The sequence below is a fragment of the Cucurbita pepo genome, chromosome LG04, assembly GCF_002806865.2.
Source record: "Cucurbita pepo subsp. pepo cultivar mu-cu-16 chromosome LG04, ASM280686v2, whole genome shotgun sequence".
In the NCBI taxonomy this organism is placed as follows: Eukaryota; Viridiplantae; Streptophyta; class Magnoliopsida; order Cucurbitales; family Cucurbitaceae; genus Cucurbita; species Cucurbita pepo.
The window spans coordinates 2,664,371-2,687,138 of record NC_036641.1 but is presented as its reverse complement, the minus strand read 5'-3'; the positions used below and the strand labels follow the sequence as shown (position 1 = coordinate 2,687,138).

The window sequence follows — 22,768 nt, the reverse complement described above, 5'->3', positions numbered from 1 at the left end:
TGTCGATGCTGAGGAAGTACATTACGGACCCTATCCACGTAATAGACTACGAACCACTCCAACTCAATGAAGATCTAAGCTACGAGGAAAAACCAGTAAGAATCTTAGCTAGAGAAGTAAAAACCTTACGCAACAGAAGCATTGCGTTCGTTAAGGTACTGTGGCGGAATCACCACAGCGAGGAAGCCACAGGGGAGCGTGAGGATGAAATAAGAGAAAAATACCCCGAGCTAGTACAAGAGTTTGAGACTTTAGAGGACGAAAATTCTTTTAGGGGTAGATAATGTAACGACCCGTAAAAAAAAGATAATAATAATAATAAGTAAATAATAATTAAAAAAAATCAATTATGGAGACATGGACTCTCTCTCCACCTCCCCCAAATATCTCCCCAACACCTCTTCCAACTTAAAAATGATCTCGAAAAAACAAAACAGTGGCAGATTGTGGGAAGGGAAAAATAGGAGAAAGAAACATAGGAAAGATCATAGATTTTGGGAGAGAAAAATTGAAGATGGCCTTCACTTAAAGCAGATTTGATAGGAAGGGAAAGAGATTGAAAAGTTATCGGTAGGTCTCCTTTTCTTTTATCTTTTGGAACTCCTTTTCTTTTATCTTTTGGAAGAGATAGAAAAGTTATCTTAGATCTCTTTTTCAATTATTTAGATTTTTGGACATCTTATGGAAAATCAAAATTGATTCAAAATGATTTTATCAATTGCATCCATATCATTTTAGGGAAGAGAAGAAAATCTAGGTCTCCTTTTCTTTTATCTTTTGGAACTCCTTTTCTTTTATCTTTTGGAAGAGATAGAAAAGTTATCTTAGATCTCTTTTTCAATTATTTAGATTTTTGGACATCTTATGGAAAATCAAAATTGATTCAAAATGATTTTATCAATTGCATCCATATCATTTTAGGGAAGAGAAGAAAATCATAATTGATTGATGCATAGCAGTTTTATAAAGGAAAATTAGAATAGATTGAAAATGACTTCTTTGATTGGATAGTCATTTTGGGAAAGAGAAGAAACACAATCGATTAACAGTAGTTTTTAAGGAAAGAGAAGAAAACAGAATAAATAAAAAATGGCTTCAGTTAATTGGATAGTCATATAAGGGAAGAGAGGAGAACAGAATCGATTGAAAATTGTTTTATAATTGCATAGTCATGTGTAGGAAAGAAAAAAAAAATAGAGAGACCAGAAACAAAGTGGTACAACGGAGAGAAGGAAAATGGAAGATGTGAGAAATTATTATTATTTGTACCAGAGAATATAATATTACAACAAACCATAGTTGGATTGAATGATTCAAGCGGCATGAAATAATATTATTGACATATTTTCAATTGAAGTTTTACTACCCAACAAAAATTTAGAAACAATGAAAAAGTGGAATTCGATTTTTACTGAAACCATTTTAGAGCCGTATTTCACATTGTTAGTTGGATTATTAATTAAAATGTGAAATACTAACGAAAGGTGACGAACGGCGGGATATGAAGCGAACTCCAGTAACCTTTGGAGCAGCTCCCGAGGAACGGGAGCTTACGTTAATTAAATTAGGGAATACTTCGGCTAAGGCCAACCAGGTAAGTGGCTTTACTATAGGATAGGCTAAAGTTTGTTTGAATTATGATGATGTGTGAGTATGACGTTGTGTTGTGATGTCTGTTGAATGTACGTTATTTATGTTTCGATGCATGACGTACATGTTATATTTGATGCACTTAATGGCTTCTATGATGAGTATGATGTATGCATGACAATGTTATTAACATGATGATGTTTTCCATGTTGAACATGCCTTATGATGTTGTTTGCCATATTGCATCATGTCGTTAGATCGACATAGGACAGAACCCTAAGAGTATGAAAATGATATTAATGAAAATATCCACGAGCACGGGTTACAAAGTGTAACCAAGAGATGAGACTAGAGGGTTGTGTCAGAAGAGATGTTCATAAGCATAGGGCTATTTTCCCTATAGATGATGAGTGCGGACGCGCACCGTATGATGAGCGCGAATGCGCACAGGTGCGAAAGCACATAGATGAGGGTGTTCATGAGGTGCATGACACTATGAGGTTCTGCTGACCTCCGGATGTCGCTACAGATTAGCTTGACTAGAGAGTCCAGAGGGTGTGCAAGCACCTTGGGGATTCACACTCGCACGTGTGAGTCGTGTGTAGGGAAGTACAACACATCCAATTTGTCTGAGATTGGAGGCCACCCTTAAAATGATTAGAGATAGGTCCCTAATTCATGATTGCATGTCTTTGCATTAGCATGGCCCCCATAGTGGGGTCACTTACTGAGTATTTCTTCGAAATACTTAGGTCGTGTGCCATATTGTTTTTTTCAGGTAAAGGCAAGGCTCCCATGTACAATTGACGGTGGCATCGTGATCAGAGATTGTGGCGCTTGCATAGGATAGTTGCATATTTAAAATTCCTAGACTTGGCTAGGATAAGGTGCTTATATGATGTTTGAAATACGTAAGTCTGGTGTTTTCTAAAGTTTTAACGTATTCTGAAGTTTTAAATTTTTCCGCTAATAAAGATGAGCATTCTTAGAGTTATATTCTGCATTAGAGATGAGCATGAGACGTTAGTGGCGACTCTAGATATGTGGAAATTTAGGGTCGTTACATATTATCGCTGCAAACTTTGCACATAGTATGTACCTTTCAATCTACAAGTTGTTGACATCTTAAAAAAAAAAGTGTTTCTCGACCTCTCTTTGAATTTTTGAGATTCAAGCTTCACATTCGTTTAAATTCGACTCTTATCTTGCCGGAGTGTTAAGGATATTTAGTCTTGAATTATGGTTTACCATATTTATCATATTTGACCTTTTATTCCATTATCACTTACCAAAGGTATCATATTTGACCCTTTTTTAGACGCTTATCTAGTATACATTTATTACTCTTCCATTTATTGATCTTTCATATCTTTGTAATTTATTTGCTTCTGTAAATGATTATAAATAGACAACTTTCACTACCGTTTAGGTGTGGGAGTTTCAGTAGATATTCTCACTAAGGTTGTAACGACCCGGGAAAGAAAGAAAGAAAAAGAAAATATTATATATATATATATATATATATATATATAATAAATGAAAACGAGAAAACGAAAAAAAAAAAAAGAAAAAAACCCAGTCGCCGGAAAACCCGCGAGTTTTCCGGCGACCGCCGTGTTTCGCGGAACCCACGCGAAACGACGGCCACAGCACGCCCACCCTCAGCCCAGCATCTTCAGAACGCCTGCAAAGGGAGAAAAGAGAGAAAAATTTCGAGAGAGAGAGAGAGATTTCGGACAAACGTCGGCGAGTGTTCAGTTTCTCCGACGAGCCCTCAAACCACCCTTAAACCGACACCAAACGACCTGTTACTACCGTAAGAGAGATCCCTAACGAAAGCACAATAACTCAGGGTGCATTTTGTGTTATTTCGTAAGCGTCGTCGTCGGTAACCGAGGTCGGAAAGTTAGGTTTCTTAATCGATTCTTAGATCTATGGCTTTTAGGAGCTTTTAGGCCGCAAAACTCCCAAAAAGGAAAGAAGGACGACGAACAAAGAGGAAAAGAGAAGGAAGAGGACCGAAATCGGCAACGAAAACGCCGCGGGAAGGAGAGAGAAAACTCGCCGGAAAATCGGCCAAAGTCGGGTAAGGAAGACGAGATCCACGGATCCGGGTCAACCCGAACCCAGAACCCGGGAGAGCCAGCCCGTTCCCCCCTTGGCCTCTGCCTTCGGCCCAGCCCAACTACAGCGGCCCAAACCTCAAACCGGCCCAGAAGCTACGGTTCAGTTGAACCAACCCAGACTAGACCCACGGTCCAATTGAGCCGGCCTGCAAACCAAACACTTGCGGCCCAGCCCAGTAAGCCGAGGCCCAACGTTTAGCCTTGGCCCAGTAGCCTTCCACAGCCCGCGACCCGAACCACGACCCGAACCGGACTGCGACCCGCGCTTCGACCCGACACTACCGCCCGACGTGGCTTTCTCTGCTGCTGCCACGTGTCACACAGCGGCGCGGCAGTCCTCGGCTCGGCTCGGCGCAAACGGCTCGGGCTCCCTCCGGTGACGCTCCGGCGGCTCCTCCGGCGGCTCCAGCGGCTGTTCGGCTCGGCTCACCTGTTTTCAGCCCGGTTTCCACTGTTTCGACCCTCCCGGATCTGTTTTCGGCCCCGATTAAGGTATCCGAGGCCGTTTTAGAGCCGTATTTCACATTTATTAAATTAGGTAAATTAATTGTGAAATACTAACGGAAAGTGGTGAACGGTGTGATAGGAAACAAACCCCAGCGAAGTAGGAAGCAGCTCTCACGGAACGGGAGCTTACGTTTAGCTATTTAGGGAGTACTTCGGCCGAGGCCAACCAAGTAAGTGGCCTTACTATAGGATAGGCTAAATAAATTGTATGATGCTTGATGATATGTGCCAGTATATACATATTTTGTTGAGTGACGCTTGATATGTTTGACGCACGTTGTGGCATTATGATGAGCATGATGATTGCATGATTTTTACCTTAATATGATGATGTTTTCCATATTGAGCATGCTAGATGATGATGAGTGCCATATTGCATCATGTCGTTAGATCGACGTAGGACACAACCCTAAGAGCATGAAAATGATATTAATATAAATATCCACGAGTATGCGTTACCTAGAGTAACAAAGAGATGAGACTAGAGGGTTGTGTCAGAAGAGACATTACGATGGATTTAGAGGGACCTCATGCATTTTGTATGTTCATAAGCATAGGGCTACTTCCCCTAGAGATGATGAGTGCGGACGCGCACCTTATGATGAGCGCGAATGCGCACAGGTGCGAAAGCACACAGATGAGGGTGTTCATGAGGCGCATGACACTATGGGGTTCCGCTGACCTCCGGACGTCGCTACAGATTAGCTTGACCAGAGGGTCCAGGGGGTGTGCGAGCGCCCTGGGGACTCACACTCGCACGTGTGAGTCGTGTGTAGGGAAGTACTACACATCCAATTTGTCCGAGACTGGAGGCCACCCCTAAGATGATTAGAGATAGGTCCCTATTCATGATTGCATGTGTTTGCATTAGCATGGCCCCTATAGTGGGGTCACTTACTGAGTATTTCTTCGAAATACTCAGGCCGTGTGCCATATTGTTTTTCAGGTAAAGGCAAGGCTCCCATGTACGGTTGACGGTGGCATCGTGATCAGAGACTGTGGCGCGTGCATAGGATAGTTGCATATTTAAAATTCCTAGTCTTGGTTAGGATAGGGCGTTTGCATTTCATTCATTTATATTAATTAATTTGTAATCGTTTTATTTTGTCTTTTGAACTCCAGCATGATGTTTGAAACACGTAAGTCCGGCAGTGTTTTTCAATGTTTTAACGTATTCTGAAGTTTTAAATTTTTCCGCTAGTAAAGATGAGCATGCTTAGGTTTTTATTCTGCATTAGAGATGAGCATGAGACGTTAGTGGCGACTCTAGATATGTGGAAATTTAGGGTCGTTACAAAGGTTCTAAACATGCATATTATAGAGATTGATAATGCTTGCATGCTAGCTCGTCCTAACAATCCCTACAAGTATCGCTTGAAAATGTCTGAGTGGCTACTTACTTGAATGAAACTAGCTAGCTTTTTCGCATGTTAGGAGTTCCAAGATTGTTGAAATTTTTCTGATAGGTCATAATTTAAGTAAAATTAGGGTTAATATCAAAATTGGGACAAAAGACTAACAAACGAATGTCAAACGGAGCAAAAAAGGAGTCACTCATGTGCCTACATGCGCCCATACGCGTGCAAAAGGGGAAGAACACGTATGGTTACACACACGCCTAAGTAGCGTACTCATGCCTATCGTGCGATGCATGGTGCACTAGGAGTGGCGCAGTTGAACTGATTCAGGTCGACATCCGGCTTAGGTCACAGACCTTGGACTAGGTTTGGTGTGAGTGTGGGTCAGATCAAGTTGGCTGCACATGTCTCCTCACAAAGCTAACACATAGCTCCAGCCGATAATAAACACGTGGCCGTCTTTGGTTCTTCCTCTCTTTTTCTTTTATATATATATATAGTTCTAGAGATTTTTTAAACAATTTTCTCTTCTATCTCATCTTTAAATTTGGTCTCTGAAATTCAACTTTAACAAAATATATATATATATATATATATATATATATATATATATATATATATATAAATAAATAAATAAATAAAGACATTAACCATTAATGGAATAATGTGAGTTTGTGTGTAAAGACATTAACCATTAATGGAATAATGTGATTTTGAAACTCTTAAATATAGTATTTAAATCTAATTTTTAAAATATAGAATTATCATTCATAAATTCATCATCTAAAAATGTAGTTTAACATTATCTATCAAGAAAATGGAATATTGCATTTCTTTTATATATATATATTTCTTTGAAAAGACTTTACTTGTGCGGGAAAGCATTTGTCATAGGTGGGAAAAACAAATTTTCTTGTAGCTCGAATTGCATTTTCAAACTTTGAAATTTGACCGTTAATGAAGGTCAAATTGGTGGAATAGGTTTGGGACAGTTTAAGCACTCGACCTCACCAAAGTTGTGGGAAATCTTGTTTAATATGGATAGGAACAAGTTTGAGATTAAATGGCTCACTATAACTCTCGAATTTGGAAGAAATTTGAAAGTGTCAACCCAAAAAACTAAACGTTTATTATTTGTAATTGGAGAATCAACGTTGCGTGACAACCCACATTTCATAATTTATAGAGGGAGCTTGAATAACATGAATGTGGCCTCTTGTAAGAAATGTGTACAAGGGGAAAAAAAAAAAAAGCTAGTTGTACCACCATTTTCGGTAAAGAAAAAAAAAAAGATTAAAAGAAAAATAATAACAATAAATATAATGACAAAAGAATATAAAAAAGCATAAAAGGAGGGCGGATAGAAAGAGGGTAGGTCTGCCACGTACCCCAATTTTCTTAACTTGTGCTGGGAAGGGACCAATATGTTTAAATTAGAGGGAGGGGGTTTGAAGGAAGGGAGAAAAAACTTTAGTGCTTTATTGGAGTCGAGGCAACCCACAGGAGAAAATACCAACGAGACCATGCGCTTGCAAGGATTGACCGTTGCTTGTAATCAAAGTCGGACGGTCAAGGGCTAAAGAAGCGGGAAGAAGGAACGTTGGCAAGTGTCGAAGAAGCTGAAGAAGAGGAGGAAAGTCGCGAGGAGGAAGGAGCTGACCGCTGGATTGAACCGACCATCAGACCAAATCGCCCTGCTGTACCGAACCGCCTAGCCAAACCACACTGACTCATCGACCGACCCTACCCGCCTAGTGACCCAAAAGCCAACACCGGCCTGACCCGACCCATCTAGCTGCATCCGACCCACTATCCAAATCAGACCCGAAGGTAAACATGACTCAAGATTCTGAGACCCAATTCTCACAAATTTGCATCATTTTGACTCGAATTCTACCAAACTTCTATAATTTTTATATATTTTCTTAATGTAGGACCTAATTGAAGATTCTGAAGGAATTGAAATTTTTTGAAGACCCGAAACAAGCTCGGGAAGCCTACAACAAGTAAGTAACCGCATGGAGCAAGGTTCTAAGAAATGCTTGTAGGAGTCGGTTTGGAGTATGGGCAAACGATCTAGTATTATACTTAGGAGTTTGGTTAACATTAGTTTCATGTGTGTTGTACTTCGATATTGTGAATGATTATACCTTGATTATAGTTAGGGTTATATAGCTTCGCATGCATAAATGTGAAATTTTCTGATAGGCGTTTGGGTTTATGTGTTTTCTAGGTTGTTGAGGTAGATTGTTATTTCTTGATTGGCATGATGAGTATGATGTGAGCCCTAATACTTTGTTTTGCTTTGATTTGGGGTTTGGATAGCCCATTATTCTCCATTTGTGAGTTGTACTAGTTGCTATGTGCTAGTTAGCGTGAATTATGAATTTTATAGGTTATGAGTTACCGTCTTTTACTTGTCACCTACAGTGGATATGGGTGGTCATAGTGAGTATACTATTGGTCAGGGGTGCCTAGTGGAGAGAGCCATGGCTTTTTAATGATCTAAACCCGACAGGGGTATCAGACAGGTAGTTTACTGACCTAGCCCAGCGGAGCGTAGTGGCAGGTAGTTACTGATTCGCAGGAACAGGTAGTTGATGACAGGCACCACTAAGGGGAATCCACTAATTTGAGCTCAATAGATAGTTAGGTATGGAAAATAAATCTAGAAACCATAGGGTCTTCTTTTGAAACCATAGTAGACTTTGCTAGAGATAGATTCGAGCACATAGCCAAAGTTTCCGTGAATAGAATTAAGTCTGATAAGAGCCTACAAGTAGGTTGCTTACTGCATATTTTTTTTATTACTCATCCCATGTTGTTTCTATTTTATTTTTTAGGTGTTAAGTAGACCGATATCGGAAGCGGGAACGTGCGGAGCCGTGCGGCTGCAAAGGAGACCCTTAGATCGAGTTCTCTCTTTCCATGTCGTTTTAATGTCATTTTGGGAAAAATTTTGCTATTTTGTAATTGATTTGTTTTTTTACATGACTTCGCGGCCCGTTATGTCTTGAAAACTATTTTGGATTTTGACCTTGAGTCCACATGGGGATTCGTGATTCAATGCGTCAGAGAGCGGTCAAAACATGTGGTCAGGAAATTTTAAAATGGACACGAAGAACCTACCCAAAAAAAAAAAAAAAAAAAAAAAAAAAAAAAAAAAAANNNAAAAAAAAAAAAAAAAAAAAAAAAAAAAAAAAAAAAAAAAAAAAAAAAAAAAAAAAAAAAAAAAAAAAAAAAAAAAAAAAAAAGATAAGCTTGCAAGCATGGACAGACATCCCACAAACATAGTGCAATGTGTTATAGTCATGCTTGCCTAAGGTGTGTTGCCTATGGTCGCGTGTTGGATGTTTTAGTCATGCTTATCTAGGGCATGTTGCCCATGGTCGCATGCCCATACCAAACTCTTTTATTTGCTTTCATATTAGTAGGTCTTATTATTCTCATTATGTCAATATGGGGTGCATGAATGTTTGCCGAAATCCTATCTACACCTGCCAGGGCTATAATGTCTCAAAATGTACTATAGAGGGATGTGACTAAATGTTAATTCTTCCTACCATGGTTACACACTATCAAAGTTGTAGTTGTTGTTAATTCCGCCTATGACATTGATTTTTTTTTAAAATTGTTTTCCACTCATTTCATCACTCACAATTTATTAAAATATTTTCTCTCAAACATAATTCAAGACTCAATCATAAATCAAGATTGTTCTCTAAGTTCAATTTTCACACAACTGATTTGTTCACTGGGTAAGAACCAGAGTGTGATTGTGACAAGCGGTATCAGAGTTGAGTCAGCTCCTTAAATCTTAGGAAATGAATATGTCTGTTGCAAAACAACTAGGAAAGTCCCAGGCTAACCGATTGGTAGAGATCGAAGATTGGTTGCTCTACTTGAGTGATGTTCTTGATGGCATGGGACTTTTGAAATCTCGCATGAACTCAGTTGCAATTAAAGACGATGGGATCGATGAAATGGCAGGCCACCTTGAGGCAATGCCCATACATGAATTCATGTTGAGGATCAAGACCCTAAAAGACAATGCCCAACATGAGATCATTTAGATGGTCTTAGAAATGTGTGAGGATTTAAGAGCAACCCTAGGAGTGGCGAGAGCTGAAGTGACGAATTTGAGCGCCAATCTAAACCTCACTATGAGAGTGGTGGGAAACCAAACTCCAGCTAGAGTGCAATCCAATATAATAAGGTAAAGGTCCTTAAGCTCAAACCCTTCGGTGGGATTCGAGATGCTTAAGCTCTAAAGAACTTTATCTTTGACCTTGACTAGTACTTAACCACAAATTTTGTGGCAAAAGAAGCAAGGGTCACACTGGCCACAATGCATCTAGTCGACAACGAAAAGTTGTGGCATACAAGTACATCAACATTCAAGATGGTTGATGTATCGTGGACACTTGCGAGAGCTTAAAACAAGAACTTTATTCTCAGTTCTTCCCATAAAATGTTGAGATAATGGCAATAAGGAAGTTAAGGGACCTGAGACATACTGGGAATATCCAAGACTACGTTAAGCAGTTTTTTGAGATTATATTGGATATTCGTGATGTGTCCAAAAAAGTAAAAGATTTCAGTTTAGTCGAGGAGATGAAGTCGTGGACGAAGACCAAACTCCACAAACAAAGCGTGCAAGACCTTTCTATGGTCTACGCTACAGCGAAACAGTTGTTTAACCTTAGCAGCAACAATCAATCCCAAGATGTAAGGTGAAATTAGGCTTCTTCACTTGGAGGTGGTAGAAATTATCAATCCAACTCTCCCAAAAGGTAGAGAGGTGACAAACTTGAAGTTGGAGGAGGGGACTATGAATCCTCCCAACAAAGAGGTAAAACTCCATGGTGGAGACCTCACAACTAAAGCAATTACCATCAAGGACCCTCATCTTGCTTCATATGTAAGGGGACCCATCGAGAATTTGAATGACCACAAAAGATGATTCTATGCCTTCCAAGCTAAATTTGGAACGAATTCAGTACAGTTGTGTGTGAGACGGTGCAAGTTGAAACACAGTCGAAAACTTTGAAAACTTCCGTATTGGACACTAAAGTATTTCCCTACTCTCCATAAGAGAGTGGTAGAGATAGAAGAGCTAGCGAACATGATCTTATGTATGTCGAGTCCTGGGTTAAATATAGAGCCAAGAACACTATTGTTGATTTTGGAGATGCCCACAACTTCACGATGGAGACCAAAGTGAAATGCTTGAACATTCTATGGTATCAAGACATGAGAAGGATGAAAGCCATCAATTCGGCAACCCTACCCATCTCAAGAGTTACAAAGAAAACTCCAATCAAATTGAAGACTAGGACCGGACAAACTTACTCCGTGATTTATATTTTTATCTTAAATAGCTATTAAAGCTTAGGTCCAAACTCTCTGATTATTAATTTATTCGCTTTCGCAGACACCACTTTTGGGATAGTCTTAACCCAGTACTCCTAAATTCAAATCTAGCTTGTGATGGCGGTATGAGTATCATCTTCTATTGAAAATAATACATATTAGTAAAACTTTTGACCTCCAATCCTTCTCCAAAATAAACATCAAATATATCATGTTTAACTATCATGGTCACATCTAACCACTAAATCCACATCAATACTTGATTCGGTTTTATAAAGCAGCGACATAGAAGTGGCAACCAATTAGCGAAGTGATGGTTGAGACAAGACAAGTGCCATATAGTTGATGATGAACCCGGTCTATTATTCAAAGACAAATTACATCAGAAGATAATACCATTTCACTAGCATGTAAGTGAAAGAATGTGATATGTGTTTTGAGAAAATAAAGGGTGCATCAACCTGACATGTTAACAAAATGTGTAAATGTTAAGAAATTGAGATTTTGCAAAGTCTTGGTCTTTTGCCGCTCTTGCAGATGTTGCAGTGAAGGGGAGAATTGTTAAGTTGTATTAGTAGTTTCTAAGATAGAATCCTATTCTTAACTATAACTATTTGAAGTCATCTATACCTTTTTACCTCGTATATTTCTCCTTGCATCTTCTCTCTTTTGTTCTTAATGTTCATCTAGATTGATGGTTGAGTTATGCGATCCTAACACCATAAGTTGATATCGTGGAGATATCAATGGATCAACATAGGCTAGCTCCTTGTAATAATATAAATACTCGTGTATATATATATGCATTTGGAGGACAAAGCAAAGGGTGGAACACAATTTGTTAAACTAGATGAAAGGGATGTAAGATGAAATGCACGTTGACCAGATGTTGGTGAACAACAACCAACACATAAAAAAGAAAGATAACAAAAACCGCCAACCCTTTATTTTGTTGTGGATCATCTACTTCACTGTTTAATCTATAAACTTATCATTCTTCATTTATTCACTAACATAAATCTAAATCTATTTTGACTGTTCAACACCTGCCTTTAATAATAAGTCCCTAAACTTCAAAAGTTATCAAAGGTACTTGAACCTAATTGATTCCTTAATTTTGAAAGTTTAGTCAAGAATCAATCTATTATACATAAAATCAACATTATGCTCTAAACTATGGTTTAATAAAATTCAGATGCTAGATTACCATCAATTGTAGTACAACTTTAATGTCCATCTTAATCTTTGTCCAAGGATGTCGACAAATAGTTCAAAATGAAGCTGTCAAGATCTCCCTCAAGAACCGAGTCAGGGTCCGAAACCTCATAATTGGTACGAAGATCTTTTACCATTTGGTAAGGCTGAAAAAATCAAGCAATTGGTATATTTAGTAATGACTGAAGAATAATTCATAAACAAAACACTAGAGGTAAAATCAAATTGCACCATGCTAAAAACAACTCACATGAAGCACATAACTACGGATTTGGTTTCCCCAAGTGATATCAGATAAACTCTGTGTGTGCTGTGCATTCATCTGAGCTTGTCGTGCCATCTCGAGCTGATTTAATCGAGACTGAAGTACCGCCATAGCTGAGGCCTTGTTTTGATGTTGCGATCTGTGTTATTTCCCATTCCAATAAGCAATGATCCAGCAGTAGTTTTATTCATCATGTGAACTAGCTTTAGTCTTTCTTACCTTTCATTTTGACAAGTTGCTGTAATCCCTGTGGGTATATGGACTATCCTCACGGCACTATCAGTGGTGTTAACACTCTGACCACCAGCTCCTCCAGATCGGAAACGCTCAATTCGAAGATCTGATTCATTGATCTGTACATGAGTCGAAGCATCACCTGTGATTGGAATGACAGCTACAGCAGCAAATGAAGTATGTCGTCGCTTGTTACTGTCAAACGGAGAGATGCGAACCAATCTGTGAACGCCCACTTCCGCTTTAGCATATCCAAAAGCATATTCGCCATCTAATTTTATTGTCGCTCGCTGGAATAACAGAATAATTTGTCAAAGCTAGTGGTTTATAACTCAAGCCAGAGCTTGAATCTGTTCTGGCTAACTTATGATTAATAGACCTTAGATATAAGAATCTTTAACTGTTAAAACATTATACTACTACCAAGAACATTTTTGTAAGATGTCACAATGAAGAAATGGACAAATGAAGTTAGCAGAGAGTGAACCTTGATTCCTGCAATCTCACCCGGCATTTCTTCCATAACAGTAACCTTGAAACCGCGCCGTTGAGCCCACATTATGTACATCTGCATGACCATTGCTGCCCAGTCCATGCTCTCAGTACCGCCAGCTCCAGCTTGTACCTGTTCGATCAACAAATATGCAAAAGGTTGCTGCCTGTACCTCTATATTTATGTGAAATAACAAGAGAGAATCTTTTCTGTATATTATTATGAGAAGAACGGTTCCAAAATAGAAGAAACACTCATTTAAAATAAGGAAATAATATTCCAGAAATATAATACTACAAATACTGATTAACTAAAAACGAAAATAACCAGCACTCCCCCTCGAGCTGGTTTGAAGATATCTTCCATTGCCAGCTTGTCGTTCATCTTATCAAATTGTAACTTTGGGAGCCCCTTTGTAAGTACCATCACAAATTTTCTCTGTCATAATAAGGTATGGAACGGCATATTACTCGTGCATCAATCTTCTCCTTTATAAAAGGTTGATATAAAAGGTTTATCAACCTTTTATCCATATACCCTCGCAAATTCCATGGACTGAGGACCTAACTCAAGTTTAATACTACTTTTGGCTACTACATTTTATTTTTTGCTTCGCCAGATAACTAGATTCCCTTCAACAAAAGAGCAGTGTCACCTGAATAGATTATCATGTGGTGTTGCTTGCCCAGTCAGCATCATTGTAAACTTCAATATGCAAATAGTATGCTTCTTAAGCAGTATACATTTTCCTAGAGTACCTTTGAAGTATCTTAGGATTATATCATTGCTTCAAAATGAGTTGGTATGGGAGCATGCATAAATCGACTTACCATGCTAACTACTAAAGCAATGTAAGTTAGTGTGTGAGACAAGTAAATGATCCTTCTCATAAGTTGTTGATATTTTTCTATCTATGGGAGTTTATGTTGTTTTGCATCCAAGTAACCTTGTTTCTTCAAGTAAATCAATGATATACTTCCCTTGATTGACAAGAATTTCATCTTTCGACCTACTAAGTCCTTGATTTGGAGTTCCTTAGCCAGTTTTTCCCTCGAGGTTCAATCATGCCTTGTTATTCTCTGTAAGAATAATGTCATCAACATATACTATTAAAATAGAAATCTTGTCATTTTTAGTATGTCTATAAAAAATAGTATGATCTGCTTGACTTCGAAGAAATCTATAGCTCGTGACTGCTTTTCCAATATAACTACGTGCTATAGGAGACTGTTTAAGGTTGTATAGAGATATATTTAACCTACAGACTTTGTTAATCTGCATTGACACCAATAGATAACAGAACTCTATTGAAGTTAATTTTGGCTGCAGGAGCAAACGTTTTTTGATAATCAATTCCATAGGTCTGAGTAAGGCCTTTAGCAACAAGTTGGGCTTTGTGTCTTTCAACACTAGTGTCAGCTTTGTACTTTATAGTCACACCCATTTGCATCATACTGTTTTCTTATACTCTAGTAATTCTACTATGTCTCGTGTGGGATTTGGTTAAGAACATTCATCTTTTCAATAACTGCTAACTTCCAATTTGAATCATCTAGGACCTCTTGCATATTCCATGGAACAAACATATTGGCTATCTATCCTAAAGGTAAAAGCTCTATGACTATTGCACAACCTATAGTAAGAAAGATAGTTTGCTATAGAATATTTGGTACAATCTTGGGTACCTTTCCTATGGGCTATTGGAATATCAAGACCAAGTATATTAGATTAAAAAATCTAGGGAAAGATGAAGAAATGGGAATCCAGTACATGGGTCCTTAGAGTCTTTCATTGGAGTACTTGGCATTAAAGAACTAGAAAGGTTAACCTTGAGGCTATGATATTAGGAAGAGGAGAAGAATTACTGAACTTATCTTCTAAGTTTAGTATCATCTCCCCTCGAAGAGATTTTTTTCCAAAAAAATATTGAATTTCCAAAACAGGAGACATCCAAACTTTCAAGTACGTTTTGGTCAAAGGGTCAAAACATTTATAAGCTTTATTGTGAGAGACATAATCTAAAAAGATGCATTTAACAGTTCGAGAATCTAGTTTAGACCGAAAAAAATTAGGAAGGTGAACATCAGCAGTACATCCAAAAACTTTGATCGATAAGTCAGAAAATGAGAAGACAATGGGGGAAAAGGTCTTTAAGTGATCCAGGGGTTTTAAATTTCAAAATTTTTGTAGGCATTCAATTAATAAGGTATACAACCATGAGAATAGTTTCTCACCACGAAGAAAGAGGAACATGCATAGAGAACATAAGAACACAAGCGACTCGAGTAAAAGTCAATTTTTTCATTCAGTAATACCAATTTGTTAGTCAATTTTTTCATTCAGTAATACCAATTTGTTGGGGAGTGACTTGACGCGTAAATGGATGAAAATCCTCAAACTTGCAGAAATCAATCAAGTACTCATTGAAATATGCATCGTCATTATCAGAGTGCAGAATGCTAATTTTAGTTTGAAACTGAGTTTCAATCATGCTGTAAAAATAAATAAAAAAGATCATTCACCCTAGACTTTTTTGTTAATAAATAAATCTAAGTTAAATAGGTGTGATCATCACTATGAGTCAAAACTTTAGAGGTCCTCAAATATCACTATGAGTTAAGTAAGAAGGTGAGGAAGCCTTGTAAGGCTTGGCAAAAAAAATATGGATCGGTGATTTATTTGCGGAGATACTTCCAAAATGAAAAACTGAACAATCAATTCCTTTAAACTAAATTTGGGAACAAATACTAGGTATGAAAAACTGGGATATTTAAGTCTACGATGCCAAAGCATTATAGTTTCTTTAACAGAAGTAGAACTAATACTACTCAAGCTCTGAGCTCTCTTATGACTAGATGGAGATTCATCGAAGTAGTAGAGACCACCGAGTCTTCTAGCACACCTAAACATCTCCCCCAAGTCCTGATCTTAAAAGATGTAATGGGAATCAAAAAGGTAACACGACAATTACATCCTTAGAGATTTTACTCACAGATAACAAATTATAGGCTAATTTAGGAACATGAAAAATAGAATGTAAAGTAATGTGTGAGGTAATTTAATGGTTCCTTTTCCCACAATAAAAGTGAAACTACCTTCGACAATTCAAAATTTTCCATTACAATACAAGTTTGGAGGAAATAGTCATATGATCAAAAGTTCCAGAATCTTGAATCCCTCAAGATGAGTTGAGACAAGAGAGAGTTTGAGGATAATAGCCTGTTTGTGCCAACGAAACACTAGAATTACCAGATGATAAAGTGGACTTTAACAGTTTCAAGACTTGATCAACTTGTTCTTTGTTGAAAGGGTTCAACAATATCAACACGAGATCAGTGTTCTTCTCACTTTGCTTAATTACTCTTCCTATTTTCCGGTTTTCTGTGAAGTTTCCACCACATTCACGAGTATGCCAAGGTTTATTACAGCAGTCACGTCAGACACGAGGCATTTCATGGGTCTTGTTTGATTGATCAGAAGCCTTGTATGTGGTAGCTTTAACCACCAAAGCTGAACTTTCTATTGAATCGATGAGTTTCTTCCTACTCATAACATTCTGGCGATTGTTTCCAACGCACTTTATTGTAATAGTTGGGAGGTTAGTTTGACCAAGTATTCCGCCTCTAACCTCATCCAATTCAACATTGAGGTCAGCCAGAAATTTGTAAATATAACCATCCTCCATTATTTACGTGTGGTGTTATTCTCCATAAACTTCCATTAATACGTATCAAAGAGATCGAGGTCTTATCAAATCCTCTTTAGGGACTTTAGAGAGTGAAAATACTGTGTAATTGGGTTACCTCCGTCATATGTCACCCAATTTGAGATTCAACTCAAATACTTGCGACTGATTTTCCAAATCTAAATACATCTAAGTCACACTATCCCGTAGTTCGCTTGCAGTATAGTAACAATGGTTACAACTGATAACTTCTACCATGGAATTAACAAGCCAAGTCATAAACATGGAGTTTTAAGCATCCCACACAACAAATGAATGACCATCTTTGGCAGGCACTATTTTATCTCCAATAAGGTAGTCAATCTTCCCTTGTCTACAAATATACATGCGAACACTTTGGGACCAATGAATAAAGTTATCTCCATTGAGTTGAATGGATATAATTTGGATAGTAGGACTGTTGGAATGGATGCGATTTATTTGAGACTTCAGCAACTGAAAACTTATTTCCCAACATTATTGCTAAAATCAATAGGCTTCAAGGCTGGCAAAAAAATAGAAGCCAAGTCCACAGAAGAAAATAGCAAGAAAGAAATGACTGAGAGCCAAAAACTAGGGCAAGTCAGCACGATACATAGGCTGAGCAATGGCAGTGGCGCAGATTACCAACAATGCAGACAGCAACGGTTGATGGTCACAGATTATGGCGGTCAGCATCAAACGCAACAGCGGCGGTCAGAGACCGCGAACTCAAGGTCTTGTGTGTGGTGTGTAATGTGAGGTCGAGATGCCAAGGGTAGTCAACTTTGTCAGTAGGCAGCACTAGGTAAACACAGACAATTAGCGACAGCGACAAAGATGTCAGCAGCGCAGCTTTGGTTAGGGTTTCTAAAAATTAGGATTTTCTGCTTTGATACCATATATGAAATATCAAGAGAGCTGACATTTTCTGTACATTATTATGAGAAGAAAGGGGTTCTTAAATCAAAGAAATCCTCGTTTACAAATAAGGAAATAATGTTCCAGCAATATAATAAAATAAATATAGATTACCTAGAAAAAGAAATAGCCAACAATATTATTCACTGTTAACATTTTTCAAAACTTTAATCCGGCAATGAACAAAGTAATGCTACATATGAGAAATTCACACAAGAATCAAATATTAGCAGCACAAAGTTAAGCTAACCTCAATATAACAAGAGCAAGAATCGTTCTCCCCAGCTAACAAAGCTTCAAGCTCTTTCTCTTTTGAATTTCTTCTCATACTCAGTAGAGCATTTAGCGACTCCTGTAAAAGGCCGTGCATATTACAGGATTAAAAGAAAAGAAAAAACTGTCTACTCTCTAAAAAATTTGGTCTAAATTCAAATGAAGATATTTATCTCACCGAGAACAGATGACAGCTTCAGACATGCACGAAGTGTTTGGTAAAGGGAAAGGAATAATACGAAGCAATAATAACAGCAATCTCTGTCGAACCTAGAACTCTCAATAAATATAAACCAAAATGGAAAACTCTATATTTCCTACCAGTTTCTAGTAATCAGAGCAATGGTGTTTGCATTATTCTCATGACGCACCCACTAATTCTCAAGGAGACTCAATCACTCCAATGTCAGCTCCAGGAAGCACAAGATTTTAAGTTAATAAGTTTGAACCCAGAACTCTGATCACCAAACATCTCGGGTTCTTAAGGGCATATAAGATAAATCTTTCTCTCACTATAAAAGTACCAAGTTCAGGACATTTTTATTTACTCTGTTCTTGATTATGAAAAGACATTAACTACATAATTACATAAAATACTGAGAAGAATGGATGCACAAAACTCAAACACCTTCAAAATANAAAAAAAAAAAAAAAAAAAAAAAAAAAAAAAAAAACAAAAAGAAAGAATTCATGCCTAGAAGACGAATTTAGAGCCCACCGATTCCAACTCTGCATCATTCTCTTCTCTGGCAAGCTTTATCATGTCGATGTGCTCAAGCAATTCTCTCTCAAATGCCTTTATCTCTTTAATCTTACCCATAATAGAACCATGCTCCCGACTTATCTTCCCTGCATGTGCAGGATCATCCCATAGATCAGCCTTATTCAACTCCACAGATAACAATTCCAATCTCATCATCAGCTTCTTCCACTGCCATCGCCAAAGATTCACAGCCATTACAAAATGATAATCAAAACTTTGAGGCCCGTTTCATAACCAACTTTCATTTTATGTTTTTGAAAATATTCCAACCCAAGTTCTGAAAGCTAAAAAAAAGTCATTTTATAACCATTCCAACTTTTTATAAACTAGAAGGTAAATGTGATGAAATGCAGTAAGCATTTAAAAAAAAAAACATCAACCGACTGAAAAGCAGAAATAGTTGATAAATTCTGATTAGGAGATCAAGCAAAAACCTGTAAACGCTTCTTGATTAGATGAATGGATTGGGCAATTGCAGCAGCATGGCTCCTCCAATCGCTCTCGCTCTCCTCAAGAATCGTCCATCGATTTCCAATAATTCCTTCGACTGTAAGCCCATCAGCTGTTGAGGGCTCAATCGCAACCTGCGTTGAAAACAAGCGCAACGCGCTAAAGGGGAACCCAGAAATGTTCTTAAAATCAGAAACCCCACAATTGAACAGGACATAATTTTGAGGCGTAGCTGATGAACATTGGAGCTCAGTGAATAACCGACGCCTGGAGATTAATACCCCTCCGTGATTGGAATTGCGGAAGAGGGCATAGAGTCGATTGCACAATCGTTTTCCGAGAGCAAAAGTGGACATATTTCGATTTCAATTGAATTAAGAATCACAGACTTTCATAACCAACCGCCATGCCCTCCCTCTTACTCTCCTGGGTTTAGGGTTTTGGCGCTCCAGATTCATTTTACTTTTTTTATTAATTTTAAATTTAATGGTATTAATTTTCTTATTTAAGTTTTAATTTCTTTTAAAAAAAAATTAAATAGTAAATTTTGATTTTCTCCTAAATATTTCCCTACACATCTTCCAGACCATGTCTGAATGTCTGGATTCGGTGTACATGTTCGAGTTGGGTTGGGTTGGGTTGAGAAATTTTCTTGATCCAATTCAAAAATTTGGGTGGGTTGATTGGTAACCTAACCAAAAGATCTTCGCAACCCAACCCAACCCGACAATTTTCACAACCCAACCCAATTCTCTATCTTCGTTAAAAAAAATTATTTATCCACATGTAATTATTGTAATATAATTTGAGATAAAAGATATTAAAAGTTCACAAACAAACACAAATCAATCTATAATTATTAAAAAAAAAAAAATAAATAAAAATTATAATATATTAACATAGTTTAACATTATCATAAAACGATCAAAGTAAAAAAAATATAAATAATGGAATTATAAGTTAGATAATGGGATTATTTGGTGTATCCATAGCTTATTTTATTGGACCTAATTTTATTTTAATACAAAGTTGTTGGCCTAAACTCAAAATATGTGTATGATTTTATCCCCAACACAAAAACTACCATTCCCTTTTTCCACATCTTGCGTTGGCCTAATTCCCAACTCCCATCTCCCATTCTTCTTCTATTCACTTAACTATATATTCTCACAATTCTTAGTTTCCTCACAACAACAATGGCTTCCATTCTTCTTCTATTCACTTAACTATATATTCTCACCATTCTTAGTTTCCTCACAACAACAATGGCTTCCCCACTTCCCATCCTTCTCCTTCTCGCCCTCTACTGCTCCTCAGGTCTTCATCTCGTTCCAATTCGATTCGAATATGGTTAGTTCTCGCCCATATAATCATCCATTTGGTTAAATGGTTGTTGTCGTTGTGACAGTTTGTGGTGAGGAGCTTGAAGGACAAGGGGTGACCCAAGCCTTCCAATGCTTTGACAACAACCTTGTGTGTTCTTATCTCTCTCTCTCCTTTGGTTTTGTTTTGTTTGATGAGTTTCACTTATGCACATTCCTTCACTTTTGTTATATAGATATACAATGGGTGTGAAAGTGCATATAGGTTGAACCCAACTGGGAATTTGAACGTCCCTCTAGAGGCTACTAATTTGTTTTGCAATGGACCATGCCTCATTGAAACACAACTTCTACTTAACTGCCTCGATCATGCGTTCCATAACTTCTTGTTCTACAACAAAGCCACAGTGCTTGGCGTTCAAAACGCCCTTCGCGCTGGATGCAGCTACTCAACCCAAAGAGGTATATATACGTGTAGTCATATTTAGGAGTCTAACATTGGCTAATTAAGTGAATGATCATGAGTTTATAAGTAAGGAATACGTTTCCATTGGGATGAGGCTTTTTGAGGGAACCAAAAGTAAAGTCATGAGAGTTTATGCTCAAAGTGAACAATATCATACCATTGTGGAGACATATAGTTTCTAGCATGTTGTATAACGTAAGTTGTTCATTGCTGCAGGGAACTTCAATCCAGGATATTTCATGCAAGGCGAAATCAGCAAAGGCCACACCGCCTTACAAAAATGGGTCACACTATATTATGTTATTTTTCTTATTGGGTGTTGTTTTTTTATCTTATAAGCATCACGCTAAACTTCATCTAAGTTCAATTTCAATATTCGTTCATCAATCTTATGGTCAGATTTCATCTCCAAAACGTCACTAAAATTTCAAATAATCGACATTATTTTAATTCAATTCAAAAGAATTTTTTGGCCTTCTGTAAAAATTGGTCGAGAAAACGGCCAACAATATTGAATGAGTCAAAAAATGCTCATTTGGGTCTCGATCACGTGGTTGGGATATCGAGCAATGAGAAAGAAAAGAACAAAACAATAAACGTAAGAACGGAGGAACTTAAATATATATACTAAAATCAAGTTTAGTAGCTACATTTGTGTGTTTGGAGGCTTCACCATCACAAATGGGTCACATGAAGAAACATAATGTTTCAAGTTATGCTCTTTCAACTTCTCTATGTACTCTTCTCTCTTCGCAAATTTAGGCTTCACTTTGTCTTCTTTCTTCGCCGCCAAATCCATCTTTGGGGGCGGCTTTCTATGCAAAAATACATTGTATCGAAGTCTACTTATCTAGATCGTTACCGAAATCTAGAATCGTTATCGTCATTATAATGTAATCATTTTGTGCGGAAGTAAGCGTTTGAACTTTATAAAAAAAAAAAAAACATAAACTTCATCTTAAAACAATGTCATGGACTTACGTGTTCCAAAACATCTTTAAAACGACACAACGAAAAACTAAATGAAATAAATAAATGTTAAAATTAAAAACACCTTATTCTAACCTAATGTTAAGAAAATAATTATAACTAGTCGATGTATGTGTCATCGTATTAGTCTATATTCCTTAGGCGACTATTCTAAACGAGCTAATTGGACGTGTATTTACCGTTCTTGTAACGCCCCTAATTTTCTTTAACCTAATTAGTGACGTCACCCATGCATACTTATCTCATTAAGCGGAAGCTCATCATAAATAACCTTGAAATAGTATTTCATAAAAATTCATGAATCCAAAACAAAACCTAAACTCCGAAAATAAACCTTCAATACTGAATTCAAAATAAATCCAAATAAAACGATGCTCAATCCTATAACTTAAGACAATCTAATAAAAGTAAACTCCTAAAAATATCTCGTCTCCAACTTCCATGGTGGCCTCAGCTCCGCCGTCAACCGTACATTGGCGCCTTGCCTTTACCTGAAAAATGTAGGTAGCACGTGGCTTGAGTATTTTATGAAATACTCAGTAAGTCACCCCACTGTTGGGGTTAGGAATGCAAACACATGCAACATATGAGCGGGACCTAACTTTTCATAAACTTTTCATAGCCTTGGGCGCTTTTCTATTCCGGGTAGGGTTGGATGTGTGGTACTCCTTCACACATGGCCCATGTACGTGTACATGAACCCACCAGGCGGGCTCTTA

General features: G+C 37.6%; 2 protein-coding genes across 3 annotated transcripts; one reads left to right on the top strand and one right to left on the bottom strand.

Annotated features, from left to right (window-relative positions):
- Window positions 1-11,204: 11,204 nt before the first annotated feature.
- On the bottom strand, window positions 11,205-19,725 carry LOC111794028 (peptide chain release factor PrfB2, chloroplastic). 2 transcript variants are annotated; one of them, XM_023676133.1, is made up of 8 exons: window positions 19,256-19,725; window positions 18,777-18,989; window positions 18,036-18,137; window positions 13,156-13,293; window positions 12,654-12,958; window positions 12,420-12,573; window positions 12,162-12,315; window positions 11,205-11,313 (listed from the first exon to the last, which is right to left on the bottom strand). In XM_023676133.1, the coding sequence occupies exons 1-7, from the start codon at window positions 19,625-19,627 to the stop codon at window positions 12,193-12,195; spliced, it is 1,407 nt and encodes a 468-aa protein (XP_023531901.1). In that variant the 5' UTR covers window positions 19,628-19,725; the 3' UTR covers window positions 11,205-11,313; window positions 12,162-12,192. The 2 variants fall into 2 exon arrangements, with proteins under 2 accessions (XP_023531901.1, XP_023531900.1); XM_023676132.1 differs by lacking the exon at window positions 11,205-11,313 and having other exon boundaries at window positions 11,929-12,315.
- Window positions 19,726-20,458: 733 nt separating this feature from the next.
- On the top strand, window positions 20,459-21,443 carry LOC111792117. The gene is made up of 4 exons (XM_023673451.1): window positions 20,459-20,588; window positions 20,680-20,744; window positions 20,830-21,055; window positions 21,276-21,443. The coding sequence occupies exons 1-4, from the start codon at window positions 20,537-20,539 to the stop codon at window positions 21,395-21,397; spliced, it is 465 nt and encodes a 154-aa protein (XP_023529219.1). The 5' UTR covers window positions 20,459-20,536; the 3' UTR covers window positions 21,398-21,443.
- Window positions 21,444-22,768: the final 1,325 nt, after the last annotated feature.

What these genes read in the sequence shown, in the direction of transcription:
- LOC111794028 (XM_023676133.1), bottom strand. Translation starts at nt 19,627, where the DNA reads ATGTCCACTTTTGCTCTCGGAAAACGATTGTGCAATCGACTCTATGCC. An exon ending in TAATCAAGAAGCGTTTACAG is followed by an intron (nt 18,990 to 19,255) that starts GTTTTTGCTTGA and finishes TGGCGATGGCAG; the next exon opens with TGGAAGAAGCTGATGATGAG. An exon ending in ATGATGCAGAGTTGGAATCG is followed by an intron (nt 18,138 to 18,776) that starts GTGGGCTCTAAA and finishes GGCCTTTTACAG; the next exon opens with GAGTCGCTAAATGCTCTACT.
- LOC111792117 (XM_023673451.1), top strand. Translation starts at nt 20,537, where the DNA reads ATGGCTTCCCCACTTCCCATCCTTCTCCTTCTCGCCCTCTACTGCTCC. An exon ending in AATGCTTTGACAACAACCTT is followed by an intron (nt 20,745 to 20,829) that starts GTGTGTTCTTAT and finishes TTTGTTATATAG; the next exon opens with ATATACAATGGGTGTGAAAG. An exon ending in CAGCTACTCAACCCAAAGAG is followed by an intron (nt 21,056 to 21,275) that starts GTATATATACGT and finishes TCATTGCTGCAG; the next exon opens with GGAACTTCAATCCAGGATAT.